The sequence below is a fragment of the Tupaia chinensis genome, unplaced genomic scaffold (assembly GCF_000334495.1).
Source record: "Tupaia chinensis unplaced genomic scaffold, TupChi_1.0 Scaffold139927_1, whole genome shotgun sequence".
Taxonomy (NCBI): domain Eukaryota; kingdom Metazoa; phylum Chordata; class Mammalia; order Scandentia; family Tupaiidae; genus Tupaia; species Tupaia belangeri.
The window spans coordinates 27528-47692 of NW_006199806.1; the positions used below are offsets into that span (position 1 = coordinate 27528).

General features: G+C 44.2%; 1 protein-coding gene across 1 annotated transcript; it reads right to left on the bottom strand.

Moving 5' to 3' along the window:
* Positions 1-11473: 11473 nt before the first annotated feature.
* On the bottom strand, positions 11474-20156 carry DTX3L (deltex E3 ubiquitin ligase 3L). The gene is made up of 5 exons (XM_006162352.3): positions 19682-20156; positions 18145-18359; positions 13709-15244; positions 12940-13157; positions 11474-11860 (listed from the first exon to the last, which is right to left on the bottom strand). The coding sequence occupies exons 1-5, from the start codon at positions 20013-20015 to the stop codon at positions 11791-11793; spliced, it is 2373 nt and encodes a 790-aa protein (XP_006162414.1). The 5' UTR covers positions 20016-20156; the 3' UTR covers positions 11474-11790.
* Between the last annotated feature and the right edge of the window lie 9 nt (positions 20157-20165).

Genomic DNA, 20165 nt, shown 5'->3' on the forward strand with positions numbered 1-20165 from the left:
CAGTCCGAGGGAGAAAGCGGCTGAGGCTGAAAACCAAACCCACCTTCACCACAAGGTGGCACTCCAAACCCAGGCCCTGGTAGCAGCCCTGTGGCCGGTAGCCCCCCAGGGGCACAAGAATGGGGCTTCCTCATCTAAGTCCGTTCCCCGAGACTATGCTTCAAGTGTGGGAACACGGGTCACTGGTCTTGACAATGCCCTTGCCCCTGACTGCCCACCAAGCCATGCCCCAAGTGCAAATGGCCTGGTCACTGGGGAAGTGACTGCCCAATGGCTGACTCATCCCGAGCACCTCCACGTGGGGGACAAGTCAGCCAGGCAGTCCCTCCTTTAGAGCTGTTGGGGCTAGGCGCTGACTGAAGAAGCCCGGACTCTAAGACCCTCATCACTCTCACCAAGCCCAGGGTAACGCTACAGGTAGCAGGTAAGCCCATCTCCTTTCTTGTGGACACAGGGGCTACCTACTTTGTCCTGTCCTCCCATTCAGGCTACTTTTTCCTTCTCAGATCTCGGTCACAGGAATATATGGCACACCCTCCTGCCCACCTAAGACAGCCATCCTAGCCTGCCGTATAGCGGGACGACCTTTCTCCCACTCCTTCCTAGTTGTGCCATCATGCCCAGTCCCCCTCCTGGACAGAGACATCCTTCACCAATTGGGAGCTACCTTCTGGCTACAGTCCCTGTTGCTCACTTTCTCCTCCCTCTCATCTGCTCATCCATTAACTCTGATCTCTCCGACCCTCCCTCCTTTCCTCTTCCCCCTGAAGAAGATAACCCTGTTGTCTGGGACACTTTTGAACTGGTTGTGGCCTCCCACCACACTCTAATTCTTATTCCCGACCCTCGCTCCTTTCCTCTTCCCCTTGAAGAAGATACCCCTGTTGTCTGGGACACTTTTGAACTGGTTGTGGCCTCCCACCACACTCTAATTCTTATTCACCTAAAGTACCCCATCAAGTTTCTCTCCCAACCCCAATTCCCTAGCTCTTCAAAACCAACATGCCCTAGACCTACTGATTCTGGCTACAGTCCCTGTTGCTCACTTTCTCCTCCCTCTCATCTGCTCATCCATTAACTCTGATCTCTCCGACCCTCCCTCCTTTCCTCTTCCCCTTGAAGAAGATAACCCTGTTGTCTGGGACACTTTTGAACTGGTTGTGGCCTCCCACCACACTCTAATTCTTATTCACCTAAAGTACCCCATCAAGTTTCTCTCCCAACCCCAATTCCCTAGCTCTTCAAAACCAACATGCCCTAGACCTACTGACAGCAGACAAAGGGGGCACCTGTCTGTTCCTCAGGGAAGAATGCTGCTACTATATCAACGAGACAGGACTGGTTAAACACAACATCGATGTTCTCAGCCATCTAAGCGAAGAACTATGGCACCAGCTTCAGCAGCCCACTTCTCTTTTCCCAAACTGGTGGCAATCTACCCTCATCACCTGGAATGCCCCTATTTTAGGACCATTAATTCTCATCTGCCTTCTCTTCATGTTTACACCTTGTTTCCTCAGGTTCCTCCGAATCCAAATCCAGGAAGTTTCCCAGGGAGCTTGTCAACCAAATGCTCCTCCATCCCTACACACAAGTTTCCACTGATCCCCTGGCCCCCGACTTCCCCTCTTCACCCCAACTCAGGAAGTAGTTAATGATCAAACAGCACTCTATAACATCAGAACAGCCGGGATGTTAGGCCAGAGGCCTGGGCAGCCTGGGTGTAGGGGTTGGATGCCATGTCACAGTTAGCTGATGCAAACCGGTTCTAATCTGTCATCACACCTGTGCTGCACTCAGATTTAACCTGGTTGTAGCACATGGTGCTCTACTCTGCACATAGCACCAGACCCTATGTGGCACAGTAGTCTGCTCTTCCATTAAACCATTACCATACATGGACTGTTTCTACCTCTAAGACACTCCCCCTCCCTATACCCTTATAAAAATCACTAAACCCCACCCTAGGGAGCACCTTCTCTGACTCTCTCTCTCTCTCTCTGTTGGACCAGCAAACCTCGCCTGGGAGTGTTCCCAATAAAGGCTCTACATTTCTATTTTCTCACGTGGTCAGCCCACTCCTTACAGCACTAAATAAAGACAGTGGATCTAGGAAAAGGGAGCCATCAATTTTGTCAAATTCTGCTAAAAGATCAAGTGAAGTAAGGACTGAAAAGTGACCACTGACTTTAGCAACATGGAAGTCATTCCCAAACTTGACAAGAGCAGTTTCGGTGGAATGATGGAGGCAAAAGCCTGCCTGGAGTGGGTTGGAGAAAGAAAGAGAGAAAAGGAAACAGAGATGAGGATAGACAAACCTGATTGAACAATTTGGGGCAAAAGAAATCAAATAATTGAAACAGTGGCTACAGGGAAATTGGGGTGAAATGAAGTTGGCTGTTGTTTGTTACTGCAAAAAAAAAAAAAATTAGCTAAGTCTCTACAGAGATCTGTTCAAACCTTGAGTTAATTTATACCATATACCCTAGTACAAAGATGGTGGCTTTGATGAGTTTTCCAATCACCTCTGTGGCCCTTAATCTGATTTCATTCATGCATCAAATGGTTAATAATCACCTTGAGCATCAAGAAAGAAGAAAAATTGATGTTATCTCTTGAGTCAGAAATCTCAACTGGGACTGAACTTTTTTCTGGGAAATACTGGACATTGGTTACTTCATCTTGTCTATTTGTTGGATTTTTCAAAGAAAATCATTTTGTATTTATTTTCAACATTAGATATCATATTTTCTGTCTTAATGGCTCTTGTCAGTCCCAGAAGTCTTGGGAAAATGTGAAGTTGCCAAACTCTGCAGTGCCCATTGCAAACGTTAGCAAATGTGCTGACATCTACAAATAAAAATAGATTTATTAACACTGTCATTTCATATTAGAAGAAAATAGATTTCGAAAAGTAGGTTGATGCAGAGGCTAGAGCTAAGAATTAAAATGTAGGTGTTCTATGAAAGTGAGATATCATAGGGTCAGATTCAACCTACCCTATTACATTGTCTATCCTGAATGTACAGCTATTTTTTTGATATTTGTTAAGTTTCTGTTTATTCTCATTTCTTCTCCCCATCTCATTTGAGTGATTGGCAAGTTTTGAATAATATTGAATAGAAGTAGTGACAGCACACATATCCATTTTATGCTTTATTTTACTTTTACTATTTCTTTTCTTTCTCTCTGTTTTTTTTTTTTCTATAGGATCTATAGAAAAAGACAGAGAGAGAAGGAAAGTGAGAAATCACCCCCCAGGGGGATGGTCATGCTGAAATCTCCTCTCCTCCATTCTCCTCTCAGGACTTTGGGCACACATGCACATGCGCCTGGCATGATTTTCAAGCTGCTGTGTCCAAGGGCTGAACTGGACCGCGATTGACCATGTGGGAGTCTAGCACCTTAACCACTACACTATCTGCAGGCCCCATCAGTTTTACTGCTTCTAAGAAGAGTGATTCTCTTGTTTCCTCACTTGAATACAATTGACTTCTGATTTCAAAATAAACCTCTTTATCATGCTAAAGTAGTCTTTGATTTCTCTTTCCAGGGTTAAAAACAATGAAAATTGGATGTCAGAGTCTCTATTCTCCCTTCCCTGAGTAAAAGTCTATGAAGACCTAATCGCTTTTGTGAATAGATGGCATTTTAACATTTTGGTTATCCCTGTAGATTGACCCTTCTTCAGGCAGCAACAGAAACTTCTTTTCATTAACAAGTTGTAGCTCTATGAATTTAGATCAGTGGGTGAGGACCATCATTTACTTGTCTCTGGGGTGTGTGTCAACCTATGAAAGAAGGCTGAGGCAAAGCGAATAAAATAAAACCAAATTCCTGCCAAATGGGGATGATTACCAGGACACACAGAGCTCAAGCCATCCCGGATGGTGTGAGCCGAACACCTACAGGCTGTAAGGCAGTTTTAAAGGCATAAAGTCTCTGGTGGGGAAGTCACATTGGCCGAAAGCTGTCCCAAGGAGTCCTGAGCAGCAGTGATGGGCTAAGTTCTATGATGCAGGAAGGAGGATGATCTCATCGTCATTCTGGGGTCACTGTAGATAAGTTAATATTAAAATTCCTTAAAGGGAGAAAGAACGGGTGTAATATCCAGACAATTGTGAGTGAACAATTATCTGTGTAAGAAGGATGGGTTTGAGAGACGGACGGTGGTTCCTGATAAGCTTTATGCTGGTGTGGTGACATTCTTCAGTCTTAAACCTCAAGGTCGAGTTGAAGGCAATTCATCTCTTCTTGGACATTTTCTCTCTGCAGGCTGAGGAGGGGACATTGGCACAAAGTGCATTCCTGTGTGTTGGGAGAATAAGGGGCTCCCTGGCGGGTGCACATTCCAACGTTGGTCACTTTGGGCATGCCCGAGTCTAGTTTCTTAGACTACCCCCTGGTCCTATTTGGATGTAATGGGCTGCTAAGGTTTTCCCCACAGGAGTGAGAGTAGAGGCAAGGAGAAGGAGAAACGAGCAGACTAAAGCCCACTTCATGGTGCAGCCGTAACACAAGTGCCTTGTAAAGCTGGAAGCAATACGGCATCTGTAGGTTCACATCCCTAGAGCAGCCTGGGCAGGTGTGTGGGTGCCCCAGGACCCCTGAAGAACTGGAGGACTGGGGAAATGGGGGAAGGTGGCCACAGCAAGACCAGACTCTGCTGAGGGTGCTTTCTCTATATATAGATCTATAGCGTCTGTATTGATAGAGATACTGATATCTATATCTATCTACATATGAAGATACATATTTGTGAGTTTTTTACTCTTTATTTTCGTCACATGTATAGCTATATGTTTAAGTAAATACATAATTATCTGGTATGTCATGAAAGGTCCTGGCAGGATATAAATAGTATGCTCCAAGTGGATAATGAAGAGCATTTTATAAACAATTTACTTTTATAGCTGTGCACAGTGTTAATGGAAACCCATGAGGACTGAACTCTGGCCATGTTTTCTTTGTTCTAAAATTCCTTCCTAAGGGCCTGGAGAGAGCCATGCATATGTACCATCAATCTTACTGAGTAGGTCACCTTGCCTCAGTAATTGTGACTTCTATCCGGACAGGCATAACATCTCCCGATGATTAGTAAACGCCTCTTTGTTAAGGTTAATCTTAAATCTTCCTTTCTGCAGATTCAAAGTTTTAATTTTTTATTACTTTTTTTTTTTTGTAGTTTTGCTATAGGGTGCATGTGATCACCAGAGAGAGACAGAGAGAGAGAAAGTAAGAAATTATCTTGCAGGGGGGTATGGCCACGTTGCAATCTCTTCTCCTCTCAGGATTTTGGGCAGGCACACACATGCACTTGGAGTGATTTTCAAACTGCTGGGTCCAGGACTTGAACTGCACAGTCAGCCATTGGATTCAGTGTTTTAACCTTCATGCCAGCAGGTGCTGGCCATTATTATTATTATTATTATTTTAGTTTTGCTATAGGACACATGTGCTCACCAGAGAGAGAGGGTTATAGCAAATCACCTAGAGCAAAAGGTGATTTCTTACTTTCTCTCTGTCTCTTTGGTGATCACATGCACTCTATAGCAAAACTAAAAAGAAAAAAAAAAGTAATAAATACAACTTTGTATCTGCAGAAAGAAAGGTCTAAGGTTAACCTTAACACAGAGGAGTTTACTAATCATCTGGAGACGTTACGCCTGTCCAGTGGAGTGAGAAATCTCCACCCAGGTTGATGGCCATGCTGCAATCTCTTCTGCATTCTCCTCTTGGGATTTTGGGCACACACAAAATACTTGCCCAGTAGGTTTTTCAAGCCCTTGGTAAGGCAGGAGATAGGGATATTAAACATAAAGACAGGTCTGAGATAGAGACACAGTAAGCTTTACCCAAGATGGGGTCACCATGGCTAAGTTTTAACAAAGAGTTGGCTGCACAATGGTTCAAAACAACTATAACTAAGGGCAGCAGTTTCTATTTGCTAATGACATTCTAACGAGAAGTACAGATTCAATATGCTGACCCCACAAAGAATGGGATAATAAATCACCCAAACTACCATATAGTTTCTGAAGCCCACTTCCTTTTCAGAGAGCCAGCCCATTTCTCAGACTGCTACGTAAAAGCCACTGGTAAGAGCCCCACGTTGGCAATCCGCTTTTGGGACCCCTTCCTGTCAGGAGCTTTCCTCTCGTCAATAAACCTTGCTTTACTATTCCCTTTGTTAGCCCACACATTATGATAATTCTCTGTGAGCATGAGACAAAGAATCGGGTTGCTGCTGTTCTCATATTGGGTGTTGGGCCTGATCACCCCAATATGTTGTGTCACTGGCCATGTGGGACCCAGATATCTACCTCCACGCCACCAGTTGGCCCATGACTCAAGTTTTAAACAAAACCTTTTCATCCTAGCCAATGGCAAACTAAAGAATCTTGGAATCTACCAATGATCTGTGAATTCCTCCCCTTCGAGATATCTTGCCTTCTCTGTCCAAACCTCTGTGTATTGATTTACAACTTTGATGACAACTTCTGCTTTCTTGAAAAGTATAAAAAATCTGCTGAGACTCGGCTGTGTGGGAAGCACTTCCTCAAGGCTGTTGAGATTATGTTTCTGTGGTAGCTCAAACTGTTTTAGAGGACCAGCAGTTAGCATAATGGCTATGTCGCTGGACTCCCATGTAGTCAATCGCAGTTCAAGTCTTAGACCCGGTGGCTTAAACTCACGCCGGGCACATGTGTGTGTGAGCCCAAGATCCCAAGAGGAGAATGGAGGAGAAGGGATTGTGGCATGGCTATCCCCCCTAGGGATGATTTCTCAGCAGGTGGCGTGGTGGTTAAAACACTGGACACTCCCACAAGGTTGACCATGGTTCAAGTCCTGGACCTGGTGGCTTACTAACTCACTTTCTCCCTCCCCCTCTCTCTCTCTCTGTGGGTGTCTCTCTCTGATCAAATGAAAATAAATGAATGAATAAATAAAATTAAAATAAAATAATTATTTAAAAAAATTGTTTTAGAATAAACCTCTTTCAATATTTTACATTTGTTTATTTTTTGGCCAACACCAGTAAGAGACGTGAAGCAGCTCCACCCTCCCTTTCAACCTGAGAAGAAGGCTGAGGCATAACAAGTGATATTAAAACAGCTGGCTTTTTTTTTCTTTTTATTAAGAGGTTTTTGCTATGGGGCATGTGTACTCGCCAGAAAGACAGAGACAGAAAGCGGGAAATTATCCCCCGGGGGGATGGCCACGCCACAATTCCCTGTCCTCCATTCTCCTCTTGGGATCTTGGGCATGCACGCATACATGCGCGGCATGAGTTTAAGCCACCGAGTTTGGGACTTGAACCGTGGTCGACTACATGGGAGTCCAGTGACATAGCCATTATGCCATCTGCTGGTCCCTAAAATGGCTTTTTTGGGCCAGGGCTTTAGGAAGAATCACCCAGACTGGCACACTTCCAGTTTCTCAGACATGTGCTTATCAAAATGGTGATCAAAAAAGCTAGCTTATAGAACAAAGAAAAAGGGCAGAGGACAGGTGGTTAGCAAGTCACTTGTTAAGAGTTTACACTGGTAAGCCAGCCAGTGGTGTGGTGGTTAGTGTGACTGGATACCTCATGGCTGACCTGTGCAGTTCGAGTCCTGGACCTGGCAGCCTGAAAAACACAACAGGTGCATGGGTGCATGTGCACACATGCAAAATCCCTAGAAGAGAAAGGATTGTTGCACGGCCAGAGGGTAATTTCTCACTCCACCCCCCCTCATCTTTCTTTGGGGAGCACATGTACCCTCTAGCAAATTAAAACAAACAAATGAATGTATATTGGTTCATTTAAATAATGCAGGCAATGGATTAGTTATATATTATTCTTTACATTATAAACCCAAAAATACTGGGAAGAAGGGTGCAGGGGGGAGGTCACATTGTAAAATCTAGAGTTGTTTTACACCTTGTTTACTGTAAACTAAAACATGTATTTTGGGGTATGAGCAACCAAAGTCTCAGGCTTATGGTTCACTGAGGCCTCTGAGACGTAAATGGACCTTATGTTCCCCAGACTGCTTTGTGTTGTTTTTCTGTCACACCTTAAGGCTGAAGGAGCATACATATACACTGTCCAGCATAAAACAACAATGAATCTCTTCTGTTCAACTTCTTGAAGCCTTTATTTTATTAAATGAAGTGTTGTCATATTTTAGAATCACAAATAAAGCCAATTAAGATCTGTAAATTGTTTTATTTTCATTCTTTGGCATAGTGATTTATGTGTTAAGAGAGGAAAGAGGTCAGGACTAGCAAGTGGTGGAATGGTTACAACACTGGACTCCCACATACTCAACAGTGGATCAAGTCCTGGACCTGGCAGCTTAAAAGTCATGCCGGGCATATGTGTATCCATATCCAAAATCCCAGGAGAATTGAGGGGAAGAGATTGCAGCATGGCCAATGACCATGGTCTCCCTGGTGAGCACACATGTCCTGTAGCAAAAATCTCTCAGAAAGAAAGAGAGAGAAATATAATTGACCCAGCCTAATTGGCACAGGTGGTTGTGTACTGAAATACAGTGCTGGAAGCTGCAAGGCTGAGAAGTTTTGATCCCTAGCTAGGTCAACTTGAAACATACCAGGCGCACGTGCATACTGGAAGGCTGGAGGGAGGGGAGTGCAGTATGACCAGACCCTATCGAGGGTTTCTCTTTCTCTGCTTGTGTGTGAACACATGCTACCATGAATAATATACACTTAAAAAAATGTTGATGAATTTGATTCTTCACAGCTGAAAGTGGCAGCAGTGACGTCAATACTAGTTTATATATATATATATATATATAAATTTAGAGGTTTTTTTTTTTTTTTTTTTTTTTTGCCATAGGGTATACATACTCTCTGGAGACAAGAGAGAGGGGAAGTGAAAGCTGGGGGAATGATCATGCTGCAATCCCTTCTCCTCCATTCTCCTATAAGGACTTTGGGCGTGAACACACATGTGCCCAGCATGAGTTTAAGCTACTAAGTCCACCACTTGAACTGTGGTCAGCCATGTGGGAGTCCAGAGCCTTATCCACCACACCTCCTCTTGGCTCCTACTTAAAATCAACCGGATATCACAAACATGTTATGCCACTGTTTGTATACTGTATGTGTCGTAGGAACTACCCAGAATTTCAATCTACAAAAAAATTAAAGAAAGAAAGGAAGAAAAAGAAAGAAAGAAGAAAGAGAAGACGAGAGGGAAAAAACACAATCTGTTTCAAATATGAATTTAACTTTATTTCAAGCAGATACAGATGAGAATACCTTCCAAGAGCAAAAAAAAAAGAAAAAGAGAAAAAAACAACCAAAAAAACCAGTAGTCTGATTATTCACTAGCCAGCCATACTATGAAACTTGCAAATACATACAGATTGCAATCCACAATCCAGAATTTAGCAGAAACCAAACTTTTGCTTTTTTGGAGCAAACGTAGCCAATACTTCAAGAGATAGAAAATAGTAAACCATAATGGTAAAGAACTTAAGAATCACCAAAAACTATATGTATAATCTAGTTTTTAAAAATGTTATTTAAGCTTCATAATGGTAGAGAATTTAAGAATCAGCCAAAAACTAAATGGATCATCTGATTTTAAAAAAGAGAAATATTATTGAGTTTAAGCTTTTTCAACTCTCTGGACAAAGAAAAACATTCTGTGTTTGTAAGTTCTTCAAATAGGGCTTCTTCAGAGGAAATTTGCTTTGAGTACTGTACAGGAATCCATCTGAGCGAAGCCAGGGAAAAGGGAACCCCTGTACCTGCTCCATGGAGGAGAGACACCCTGTAGGAGGCAGTACAGACCTGGCTCCACGAACTCTGGCTTTGAACCCCAGCAATTGCACTTATTAACGATGTGACCTTTGAGAACTTATTTATCCCTTGGTGCACTGGTTTTCTGTTAGAGAATGGGGACACTGATCATATCAATCACACAGATGTAAAGCTCTTATGAAGGGGACAAAATAAGTACTCCATAAACGTTAGCTATTATTATCTGACCACAACAATTACACGCATGTATGTGTATCTTTAAGAAAAGAAGAGGACATCGTGCTCACCTTTTTTTTGTAGAGACTGGGATAAGGATGATGAGATAATTTGTTATTATAGCTTTCTTCTGACTTGAAGAACCATTTAAAATTAAACTTGAAAAAAAAATAAGTAAAATTTGACAAATCACCTTTTTTCTGTCCAGAGAGAATCAGGGAGAAAGATTTTAAGGGAGAAAACATGAATGGGTAGAACTTAGTAAAGGGATGAAAAATGACTACAGTGGGAGCTTTGGTTACCACAAAAGAATAAATGATAGAATCTAAAGTCGTTTACACATTAAAACTGAAAGTGGGGGTGCTCAAAGGCACAATAATATCCAGAAGAAAAATGCTCTGGCATCTGCAGCACTACGGTGGCAGGGCAAGTGCACCTGTACGGTGGATTACAAGGATTACAAGGAACAGGAACGAGCACGTCGGGGGCCTGGTTAGAGTTCAGATGCCAAGTGCTCCAGAGTAAGGAACTCAGCTTTCCTTATCAATGGTGAAGACTGCAGAAATGGCTTCCTTATTCCAGCCTGTGCCAGAGATGTAGGGAGTATATATCCCTCCAATGAAATACTAGCAAGCAACCTGAGTCAGATAACCAAAATGTATTAAGAACTGAGCCAGCAGGTGGCGTGGAGGTTAGGGAGCTGGGTCCCACATAGCAGGCTACATAGTTTGAGTCCCGGACCCAGTGGCTTGGAAATCATGCCAGGCATGTGTGCATGTGTGCCCAAAATCCTGAAAAGAGACTAGAGAAGAAGGGATTGCAGCTATCCCCTCAGGGGATGATTTCTCTTTCTCTCTCTGACAAGCACAAGTAGCCTATAGCAAAAACTAAAAATAATAAAGATTCCATTGGGTTTTTAAAATATATATACACATTATATATATATATATTAAGAGTCAACTGTACACTAGGATTGATGTGAAAAATAATACCTTGTCCCATTTATTACCAAAGGTTGCCCCATCTCTGCTCCTCACTTTTCTTGCCATGGGAGAGAGAGGAGAACATGGGTACCTAATTTTCCAGAAACAAAGGCCTTTTTCTTTGTTTTCCCCATTTACGGTAGGATTTCCCTTTCACGAGTGAGATTAAGGGGAAAATAAAGAAACCAATAAACTAAAGGACCACACCAGCAATAGAAACAAAACAAGGATGGGCCAGCTCTGTAGCACAGTGGTTAAGCCCTTTGCATTGGGAGGTGGATCGCACGTGGCCATAGGTTCCAACCCCGGCCCAGTGGCTTGAAAAACAGGTCGGGCACGCCTGTGTGTGTGTCCCAAATCCTGATGGGATGGAGAAATGGAGGGAAAAGGATTGTAGTGTGCACATGCCCCACTGGAGGGTGCTTGCTTTCTCTCTCTCTCTCTCTGTGGTGAGGTCACAGGCCCTCTGGGAAAAGGAAAAGACAAACAAACACAAAGGATCAACCGGAGCTATTATTCCATTTGAAAAACATAGAAAATGACTTCAGACCCACTCTAACATCAACAATGGCACAAGACTGAGATGTGGTACTTCTTCTGCAGGACAGCTACACAGATGTTTGGGGCTTTTGTCTTCCCTAGAAAGTATCACTTTGGAAATGACATACTAGCAGATTCTTACTCTTACACAAACCATTTCTCGAGATGAAAAAATTTAAAAGGCATTTCTACATAAGAATTTAGAGCATTAACTCAACCTCTAAAATACATCTTTGGAAAACTTGGGTTAAGGCCTCCTCCAGCAGTTTCCTTACTCGATTCCTTTAGCCTTCAGCTCCTTTTTGACACGTTCCAGGTAAAGAGGATCAGGGTAGCCATAACTGCAGAAGGAAAATTCTGTTAACTTCATCACAAATGTCTTCAATCTATATAATAGATATTTGGCATTTGAGATTTTAACATTCAGGCTTGCAAAAATTGACAGGTAATCCTGAAGATAAATAGCTTATAGGCACTTCAAGTGTGAAGATAGGAGTCTTCTTAGCCAGTGAATGAGCCTCGCTATCTGACCATCATCTGCCTTCCAACTACTTTCGTATTCTCAGTTTACTGTAAATCCTGTGTCTCATAATATTATAATAACATATTGTATTTTATAGGGGAAGGTTATAATCATATGCTAGCAGGATTTTAAAATTTGGGGGGTTAATTTTTTTTTTAAAGTTTTGCTATACACCATATGCACCTGCTGGAGAGAGAGAGAGGGGGAGAAAATGAGAAAGCACCCCCAGGGGGATGCCCACGCTGCAATCCCTTCTCCTCTCTTCTCGTGAGCTTTTGGACATGCTCACACACAGACCTGTTTTTTGTGTTTTTTAAGCTGCTGGGTCCAAGACTGGCGTAGTCACCATGTGGGACCTAGCTGCCTTAACAACCACGTCATCTAGTTGGCCCGATTTGGAAAGTCAAGATGTATTTCTTTTTGAATACCAATACTCTATTGGTGTTTCATAAAGAACAATTGGATTTCCCGTAACAGCTTCCCCATACAGCTGAGGCTTTTTCTAGAGTGCTATTGGTCAAGTGAGTTTGAATTCTCTGTGGATGGATAGGGGGGAGAGGAGAGAAAGAAAACAAAATAAATAACATCCTTAGGATGTTCCCCTCGTGTGAAGCCCCAAGTTAAATTAATTTAGCTATCATTCATCTTTGATTCTGAACCCCACTGCCCTTTGGTGCAAAATTTAATAACCACATAATCCTTTGCAGTTGGAAGGATAGAAGGTTCCAAGGTCCAATCCTTCTGTCTCTGAGGTTACCACCCTAGATCAGCACCTCTTGAAATGCATTACTATTCCCAATACCACTACGATAAAGTCTCCTGATAGCCACATTCTCAGACTGCTGTATTTTACTATTTACACTCTACTTAGCAATCATGACATTTCAAAAGACTCACTTTTCTGGTCCTCCAAATATAGCCGTTTTGTGGTGGATATCATTCCATGTAATGACATCTGACATTCCTGATACTCGAGAGTCTCCCACCGTGAAAATCAACTTTTGGGCAAAAGCCCTATGGAGCAGTTCCAACACCTCTCTTCCTTCCTTGTTATCTGGCAGGTATGCAGTTCGATGTGTTCCCAAATACTTTTTTCCTGGGTTTGGGTGCTCTTGCTGTATGAAGACAATAACATGTAATGTGAAAATAATCTAGTCTAAATTTTACTTTATACACTAACAAGTTCATTTGTAGATGCCTAACTCCCTCCAACCTAACAGATAATCTCCGCCCCCACTTTCTCGGGATTAAGAAATAGACACAATAGATATCTAAGTAATAAGCTTTACTGTGACCTTTTTTCTTCTTACGGCCAGAGGGTGCATGCACTCACCAGAGACACAGAGAGGGAGAGAAAGCAAGCACTTCCCAGTGGGGCATGGTCGTGCCACAGTTCTTTCTCCATTTCTACATCTTAGTGGGATTTAGGGCACAACCGCACACATGCCCAACCTGTTTCTCAAACTGCCAGGGCCAAGATTCGAGCTGCAATGGTCACGTGGGGTTCAACTTCCTTAACCACTAGATGGTGGGGTTTCAATCCTTTGCATATGACCATAGAAATAATTCTATGGGAAATTGACTATCTAATAGGCAACAGGACAATCTTTTCCTCTGGTGATCCTAGCACAGTGGAAAGACATCCATGGACCTCAGAAACACTTACTGTTTGTACACCTCCTTTCATATCATAACGAATCACAATAGTGCCACAGGATTCATAACCTGGAAGTGAACTTCTCGTAGTACTAGTAATCATGTTTCCTTCCGGCTGATTCCCTTTCTGGACACCATAGACAGTCTGACACATAGGGCAGACCGGCTTGTATGCCATGGCTTTGTCGATACAAGAGGTGCAGAATTCATGCTTGCACTTCGGCAGGATGCGTTTGTTACTAATGGTGTCCATACAGATGGCACAAGCGTCCTTTTCCTTCTTGTCCACTTCGGAGGCCTCAGCATGGGCCGAGCCCTTGAGTGGAGGTGATGCTGCATTTGAGTCATTACTATCAATGTCCATGGGCATCTCATGATCCTCATTCTGTTTCTCTGCAGACAATGGAGATGTTCCCCATCTTTTTAAGACATACTGCTTTGCCTTTGCAATGTGATCTGCCAAACCAGTCAGAGTCATTGACTCTTGAGTGAGTGCAAAGAGTATATTTGGATGGTTTTTTTTAAAATCATCAGCAAACTTATTCCCACGTAAGTGTTTTCTCTCTTTGCCTAAAAATTTCAGTGGAAGAACTTCTCTCTCCAACTGACAGAAGGCATGTTGAATGGCATCGATGCAATTTGCATAAGCGTGTACAGATAGATCTACTTCCTTGTCCTTAGGTTCAAATAGAATGCAAGTTTTCTGGCTTTTTTCCAAAACCTTACTGTGAGTGTTGTACTTTCTATCTATCTCTGATATCTCCTGGTGTAATTCAGCTTCAAAAAGCTTATAGCGAGCAGTATCAACCTCAATTCCATTCATCTTGAAATTGGGAGCTAGTATTTTCACAGGTGTCTTAACAAAACTTTCAGAGATTTTTTGCTTAGCCACTGAAATGTCATCTTGGGTCCCAAGGAGGATCAATTCTCTTCCATTCTCCTTTATAAGGAGCTTTGTAAATCGGCGATTCAGTTCCTGTTTGGTTTTATTTGCCTGCTTACTGTCTGCTAGCGGTACACATTCCTGTCTCAGACGTTCTGTGTTCTTCTGAAACTCACTGACAAAAGACCCACGAGCTGCTTCGAGGTTGTCTGACTGACTGGAGATGAAGTCTAAGAAGACCGTATTTGGAGACTTGATTTGACTTTTGATGTGTATGCCAAATTTTTTCTCTATCGAGTGTATTTTATCAGGACAGATATAGTTGAAGTATTCAAAGAAAGGCAAGGGGACTTCAAAATGGCTGTTTTTTTCTTCTGACCTGGTTTTTGGTTCAGAAGGAGAAATGTTGCTGTTCCTGTCCTCCTGACTGGGCGGCGTCCTCTCTGTTGCTGAAGGCAAAGGTGCATGTTTCCGCTCACTTTCCAGGAGCTGCTGACTCAAGAAATTATGTATTTCTTCAATTTCTTTGAAGTCACCACACACCTTCTCAATTCCATCACGACCCTCCATTTTTTTGACATTGGGGCAGATGGAGGTTACATGTGCCCTCTGCTCCTTGGAGAACAGGTCACAGTTCAGGTCAGCTGTTACAGTAAGAAAGATCTGAAATGTTAAAAGGAACAGGAACAAATTAAAATCTCAGACATCCAGGCCTACAATCTCTTCTTCAGGAGAATGCCTAGAAACTGGAGAAACAACCACTATGACCTCCCTTATCAGAGGGTGACTTCTTTCAAATCCTTTGCAGACTAACCACCAGAGGTTTTCAGTCCTGTCTACATATTGGAATTAACTGGAGAGTTAGGGGGAAAACAAACTAACTAACTAACAAATGAAAACAAGGTCTAGGCACATCCCCAGAGATTCTGATATAACTGGTCTGCCACGGAGCCCATGCACTGGCAGGTATGCACAAATTCATTCATTCATTTATTTATTTTTGTTATAGGGTACATGCACTTGACAGAGCAAGACAGAAAAAGAGAAAAGAAAAGTGAGAAATCACCTCTCGGAGAGATGGCTAAACCACAGTCCCTTCTCCTCTACTATCTCCTTGGGATTTTGGGTACACAGGCATATGTGCCCAACATGTTTATCAAGTCTCTGGATCCGGGACTAGAACTGTGCAGTCAGCCATGTGGGATGCAGCTGCCTTAACAGCCATGCCACCTGCTGGCCCAGCATCAGCATTTTTTAAAAGCTCTGTGACCAAGATCTGTGTTCTAGAGTTGCCACTATCTGTTTGACCTTGGAGAACAGGGTTAGAGAGGAGGTACTTCTGCTCTTGGACAACTTACTGTGGCCCTCACAAGAGTGTCAGCTTAGAATGGAGCTATACATCTGAGAAGGGTATTTTTTCCCATTAATGTGTTTTTCTTTTCTTCACTGTCCTCTGCAAGCCCCCTTCTAAACAATTATTAACTAAACACCTGCCTGCATGCACAGTTGCTGGGCTTTTCTTTAGAAGCTCCAACATAAAATAGAGACACCAAATTAGGATAAAGAGGACAAAGGCAAATTAGATGTAATAAAAAGCAAAATTTTTAACATTTTGCTCCCCCTCAAGAGGAGACCACATGCTACTTTCTCTGCATATAACATCCTTTCTCTAGATCTTCTAAATGTTTCCTAAATCCAGCCTCATATCCCAATCAGGGTCACCTGGAGTCTAGGCCATTCTTATCTTTCACTAAACCCACTGCAACCCTTCGTAACCAGGCTAGCCTTTCACCCTGGCCCCTTCCAACATTCGGTTTTCACATGGAAGCCAGAGTATGCCCTTGGAAATGTGAATCAGATTGTTCCACTGACCATCTGATGAATTCTCTGACATTGAAGTTAAAATCCAAAGTCCTTATCTTCATCCCCGAAAGACCTGACTTCTGGGTACCTCTCCAAGGTCCTATCACTCTCTCCCTTGTTCACTGCCCTCTCCAACAGTGGCTTCCTTGAGGCTTCTGGAGATTCAGAAAGCTTCCCTCTGCCTGGAAGGTTCTTCCCTGAGAAATCCACTTAGCTAGCTTCCTTCATTCATGTCGCTACTCTTTTTTTTTTTTTTTTTTTGAGAAGTTTTTGCTATAGGGTGCGTGCAGTTGCCAGAAAGACAGAGAGAGACAGAGAGACAGAAATCGAGAAATCACCCCCCAGGGGGGATGGCCACGCCACAATCCCTTCTCCTTCATTCTCCTCTTGGGATCTTGGGCATGCATGCACACGTGCCCGGCGTGAGTTTAAGCCACTGGGTCCAGGACTCACACTGCAGTTGACTACATGGGAGTTCAGCGACATAGCCATTACGCTAACTGCTGGTCCCCACGTCTCTACTCTTGACCTCACTTCATTCGAGTGCTTTTTCCCTCATGTTCTAAAAGGGTGGTTCTGTCACTGTCATTTGTCCTGCTCTGTTCTTCCCGCCACTTATCACTGGCAGACATTTTATTATATACTTACTTCTTTACTATTATTATCAGTTTCCCTCGCTGGTAGGTAAGATCTCTAAGGGTAGAGTCTGCAGTGTTCCTGGCTGTGGCCCCAGATGCTGCCTAGCACATGAAGTGGTTTACACCAATTTGTGCAATGAATCTCACTGGCTCCTTCTCATCTCCCAAGTATCAGGCCAAATGTCACCTCCTCAGAAGTTATTATTTTATTTTACTTTATTTTATTGAGAGAGAGATTTTTGCTATAGGGCGGTTGCACTTGCCAGAGAGCAGGAAAGTGAGAAATCACACCCAGGAGGAATGACCATGATGTAATCCCTTCTCCTCCATTCTCCTCTCAGGATATTGGGCACGCATGTGCACACGCCTGGTGTTAGTTTCAAGCCGCTGGATCTGGAACTCAAACTGTGGTCGACCAGCGCCTTAACCACCACCTACTGGTCCCCAGAAGTTATTTTTTTAATTGCCAGAGGGCATGTATACTCAACAGAGAGAGACAGAGAGATAGAGAGAAAGTACTCCCCCAATGGGGCATGGTCATATTGCACATCCTTCTCCATTTAACCATTCTGTCAATTTCGGGTGTACACACACATGCATGCATCCCATTCCCCCATTTTTTTTTTCAAGTTGTCAGGGCAAGGATTCAAACTGCAGTCAACCATGTAGGATTGGACTCCTTTAACCAGTAAGCTATGGGGCCAGCCTGAGAAGTTACTTCTGATCAGAAGTATTGCCACCTCCATCTTCTCCCTCCTCACCTTGGCTCTACTACTCTCCAGGGCAAAGCCTCATTTTATTTTCATCTAAGCACATATCACTCTGCAATAGTTTCATTTATTTATTTTTTACTTACTCATCTTTCTGTGTACTTTCCTAACCCCAATATGAACTGCGTGAGAGCAGGGACCTGTTGTGTTCACCTCTGTGTCCCAGTGCCTGAAACAGTGCCTGGTACACCAGCACAGGGCTGCCGGACCAATGATGCAAGAGGTGTGTTGCCCGGGGGTGGGGGGTGAGGGAAACTAAGACTCACAGCCAGCTCCCTCTTTCAAGCCTCACCTTTTGGACACAGGAATCCGGAGCATTTGGCATGTGTCCTTCCAAAGCATTTGAATGCTTCTTACCAGACGGTGCCTCTGCTGTGGACTGTGTGGAAGAAACGGGGAGGCTCATGTTCTTCTCTATCGGATTTTCAGTGGATTCCAGGAAAACGGTCACAGGTTTGCTGTCAAGGAAAATCTGATGCTCTTTTTTTTCCAGCACTCTCTGCTTAGCTTTAATGAAAATTAGACACACACATACACACAGAAAAGGGAGATCGCAAGTGCTCTTATTCATGCCTCTGTGCTCAGCCCCGTACCCTCCCCAAACTGCTCTCTGTATCCTGGAAGGGTGAAGTGGGCAGGGGCTGTAAGGGAGCTATTCAGAACCGAGCAGCCTAAATTTTATGGTAGAAACGAAAGCTTTGTGATAAAGCACATCACGTGTCTGTTAAAAGTCATGTTTCTAAAATTGTCTCTAGTTTCTCGTTTCAATGATATGAAATAATGCTCATTATACAACTGAGTAAAAAAAAAAAAAAGGCAGGGATCCAAAGTGCAGACTCAGAATTGTGTAAATACATATGTGTTGCCAATATTCATAGAAAAAGGCTAGAAGGAGTCTACGGCCATATCACCTGAACACCTATCACGAGGAAGAGAAAGGCTGGAAGTACACGAAATTTGTTGTTTATCTCTAAATGCTTTTCTTCCGTCTTCTCCATCCTTTTCTTTCTTCAGCATATATTACTTTTGTAATTCTCAAAAATAAATCAATAGAAGGACCAGCATATGGCATAATGGCCATGTCGTTGGACTCCCATGTAGTCGACCGCGGTTGGAGTCCTGGACCCGGTGGCTTAACCTCACAGTGGGTGCATGTGCATGCGTGCCCAAGATCCCAGAGGAGAATGGAGGAGAAGGGATTGCGGCGTGGTCATCCCCCCTGGGGGGCGACTTCTCGCTGTCTCTGGCTCTTTCTGTCTTTCTGGAGAGCGCACGCATCCTATAGCAAAAACCCCCCCCCCCCCCCCAAAATAAAATCAATGGAGTCAGTATTTAAAATATAAGTGGGGGCCAGATGGCAGTACAGCCATAAAATCCTAAACTCTACCGGAAGCTCTATGAGGCAATCCCACATGGGAAATTTCCCGGTTGGAGTGCCCTCTGCCCACTCTTGGCCAGGACCCAGGGCTGGCTGAAGATCTCAGGGTAAGGACCCTGTGTGTGTTGGGGGGCTATCTCACTCATGAAAGAAAGAAACTTAAAAAGCAAAATAGAGAAGTGGAATACTGAAATGACAAGGACAACAGCTGCCAGGCATCTGGGGGTGACGAGAGGTACTGAAAGCACCAACATAGAGGAGCGGTCAAACCAGACGGGACCTGAGCGCGCCCCGCGGCAGCCCCCGCCCCGGCCCCCGCCCCACCACGCCGCACTTGCCCGCGCACGCCCCTCGGTCGGCGTGAAGTGGGTCTGCCTGCGCCCTCCAGGGCTGGGCCTGCAGGGACGAGCTTTGCACCCAGCCCCGCTCCGCACCGAGCTGCGCAGCTCACCTTCCCTGTCTCTGAACTCCACCTGGTAGGTGCCTAGGGTCTTGCCCGGGACGCTGGGGCCGAGGAGCTGGACCGTGCACTCCCCGCCGCCCGACTGCCGGCTCTGGAAGTAGTTTTCCAGTTTCCATTGCGCCCGGCGGCTGGACTCCGACACCCGCACGAAGAGCGGGGACGGCGGGCAGGAGCTGGAAGCCATGGCTCTCGACGTCGGGCTGGGCCTGGACTGGCAGAGGCGCTTCCCGCCCCGCCGCCCCGGGCCGCAAAGTTTCAGTTTCGCTTCCCCGGAGGTCCCTCCCTGTTCCCGGCAGAGCCGTCCCCCTCCTCGCTTTGCCATCTGCGTTGTGGACGTCTGAGGACCACCAAACCTGGGAAAACAGCTTGTGCTTCAGAACCACAAAGAGAGCCTAAACGTTTAAAGACACTCCCCAGGGACCTGGAGGATGAGCTTTCCCATGGGTGCTGGAGCAGCAGCGTACAATGAAAA

Bases quoted from the DNA above. Each gene is read 5' to 3' on its own strand.
- DTX3L (XM_006162352.3), bottom strand. From the start codon at position 20,015: ATGGCAAAGCGAGGAGGGGGACGGCTCTGCCGGGAACAGGGAGGGACC. The intron at 18,360-19,681 runs GTGAGCTGCGCA...TTTTCATTAAAG, and splicing joins GGAGTTCAGAGACAGGGAAG to CTAAGCAGAGAGTGCTGGAA. The intron at 15,245-18,144 runs GTGAGGCTTGAA...TTAACATTTCAG, and splicing joins CGGATTCCTGTGTCCAAAAG to ATCTTTCTTACTGTAACAGC.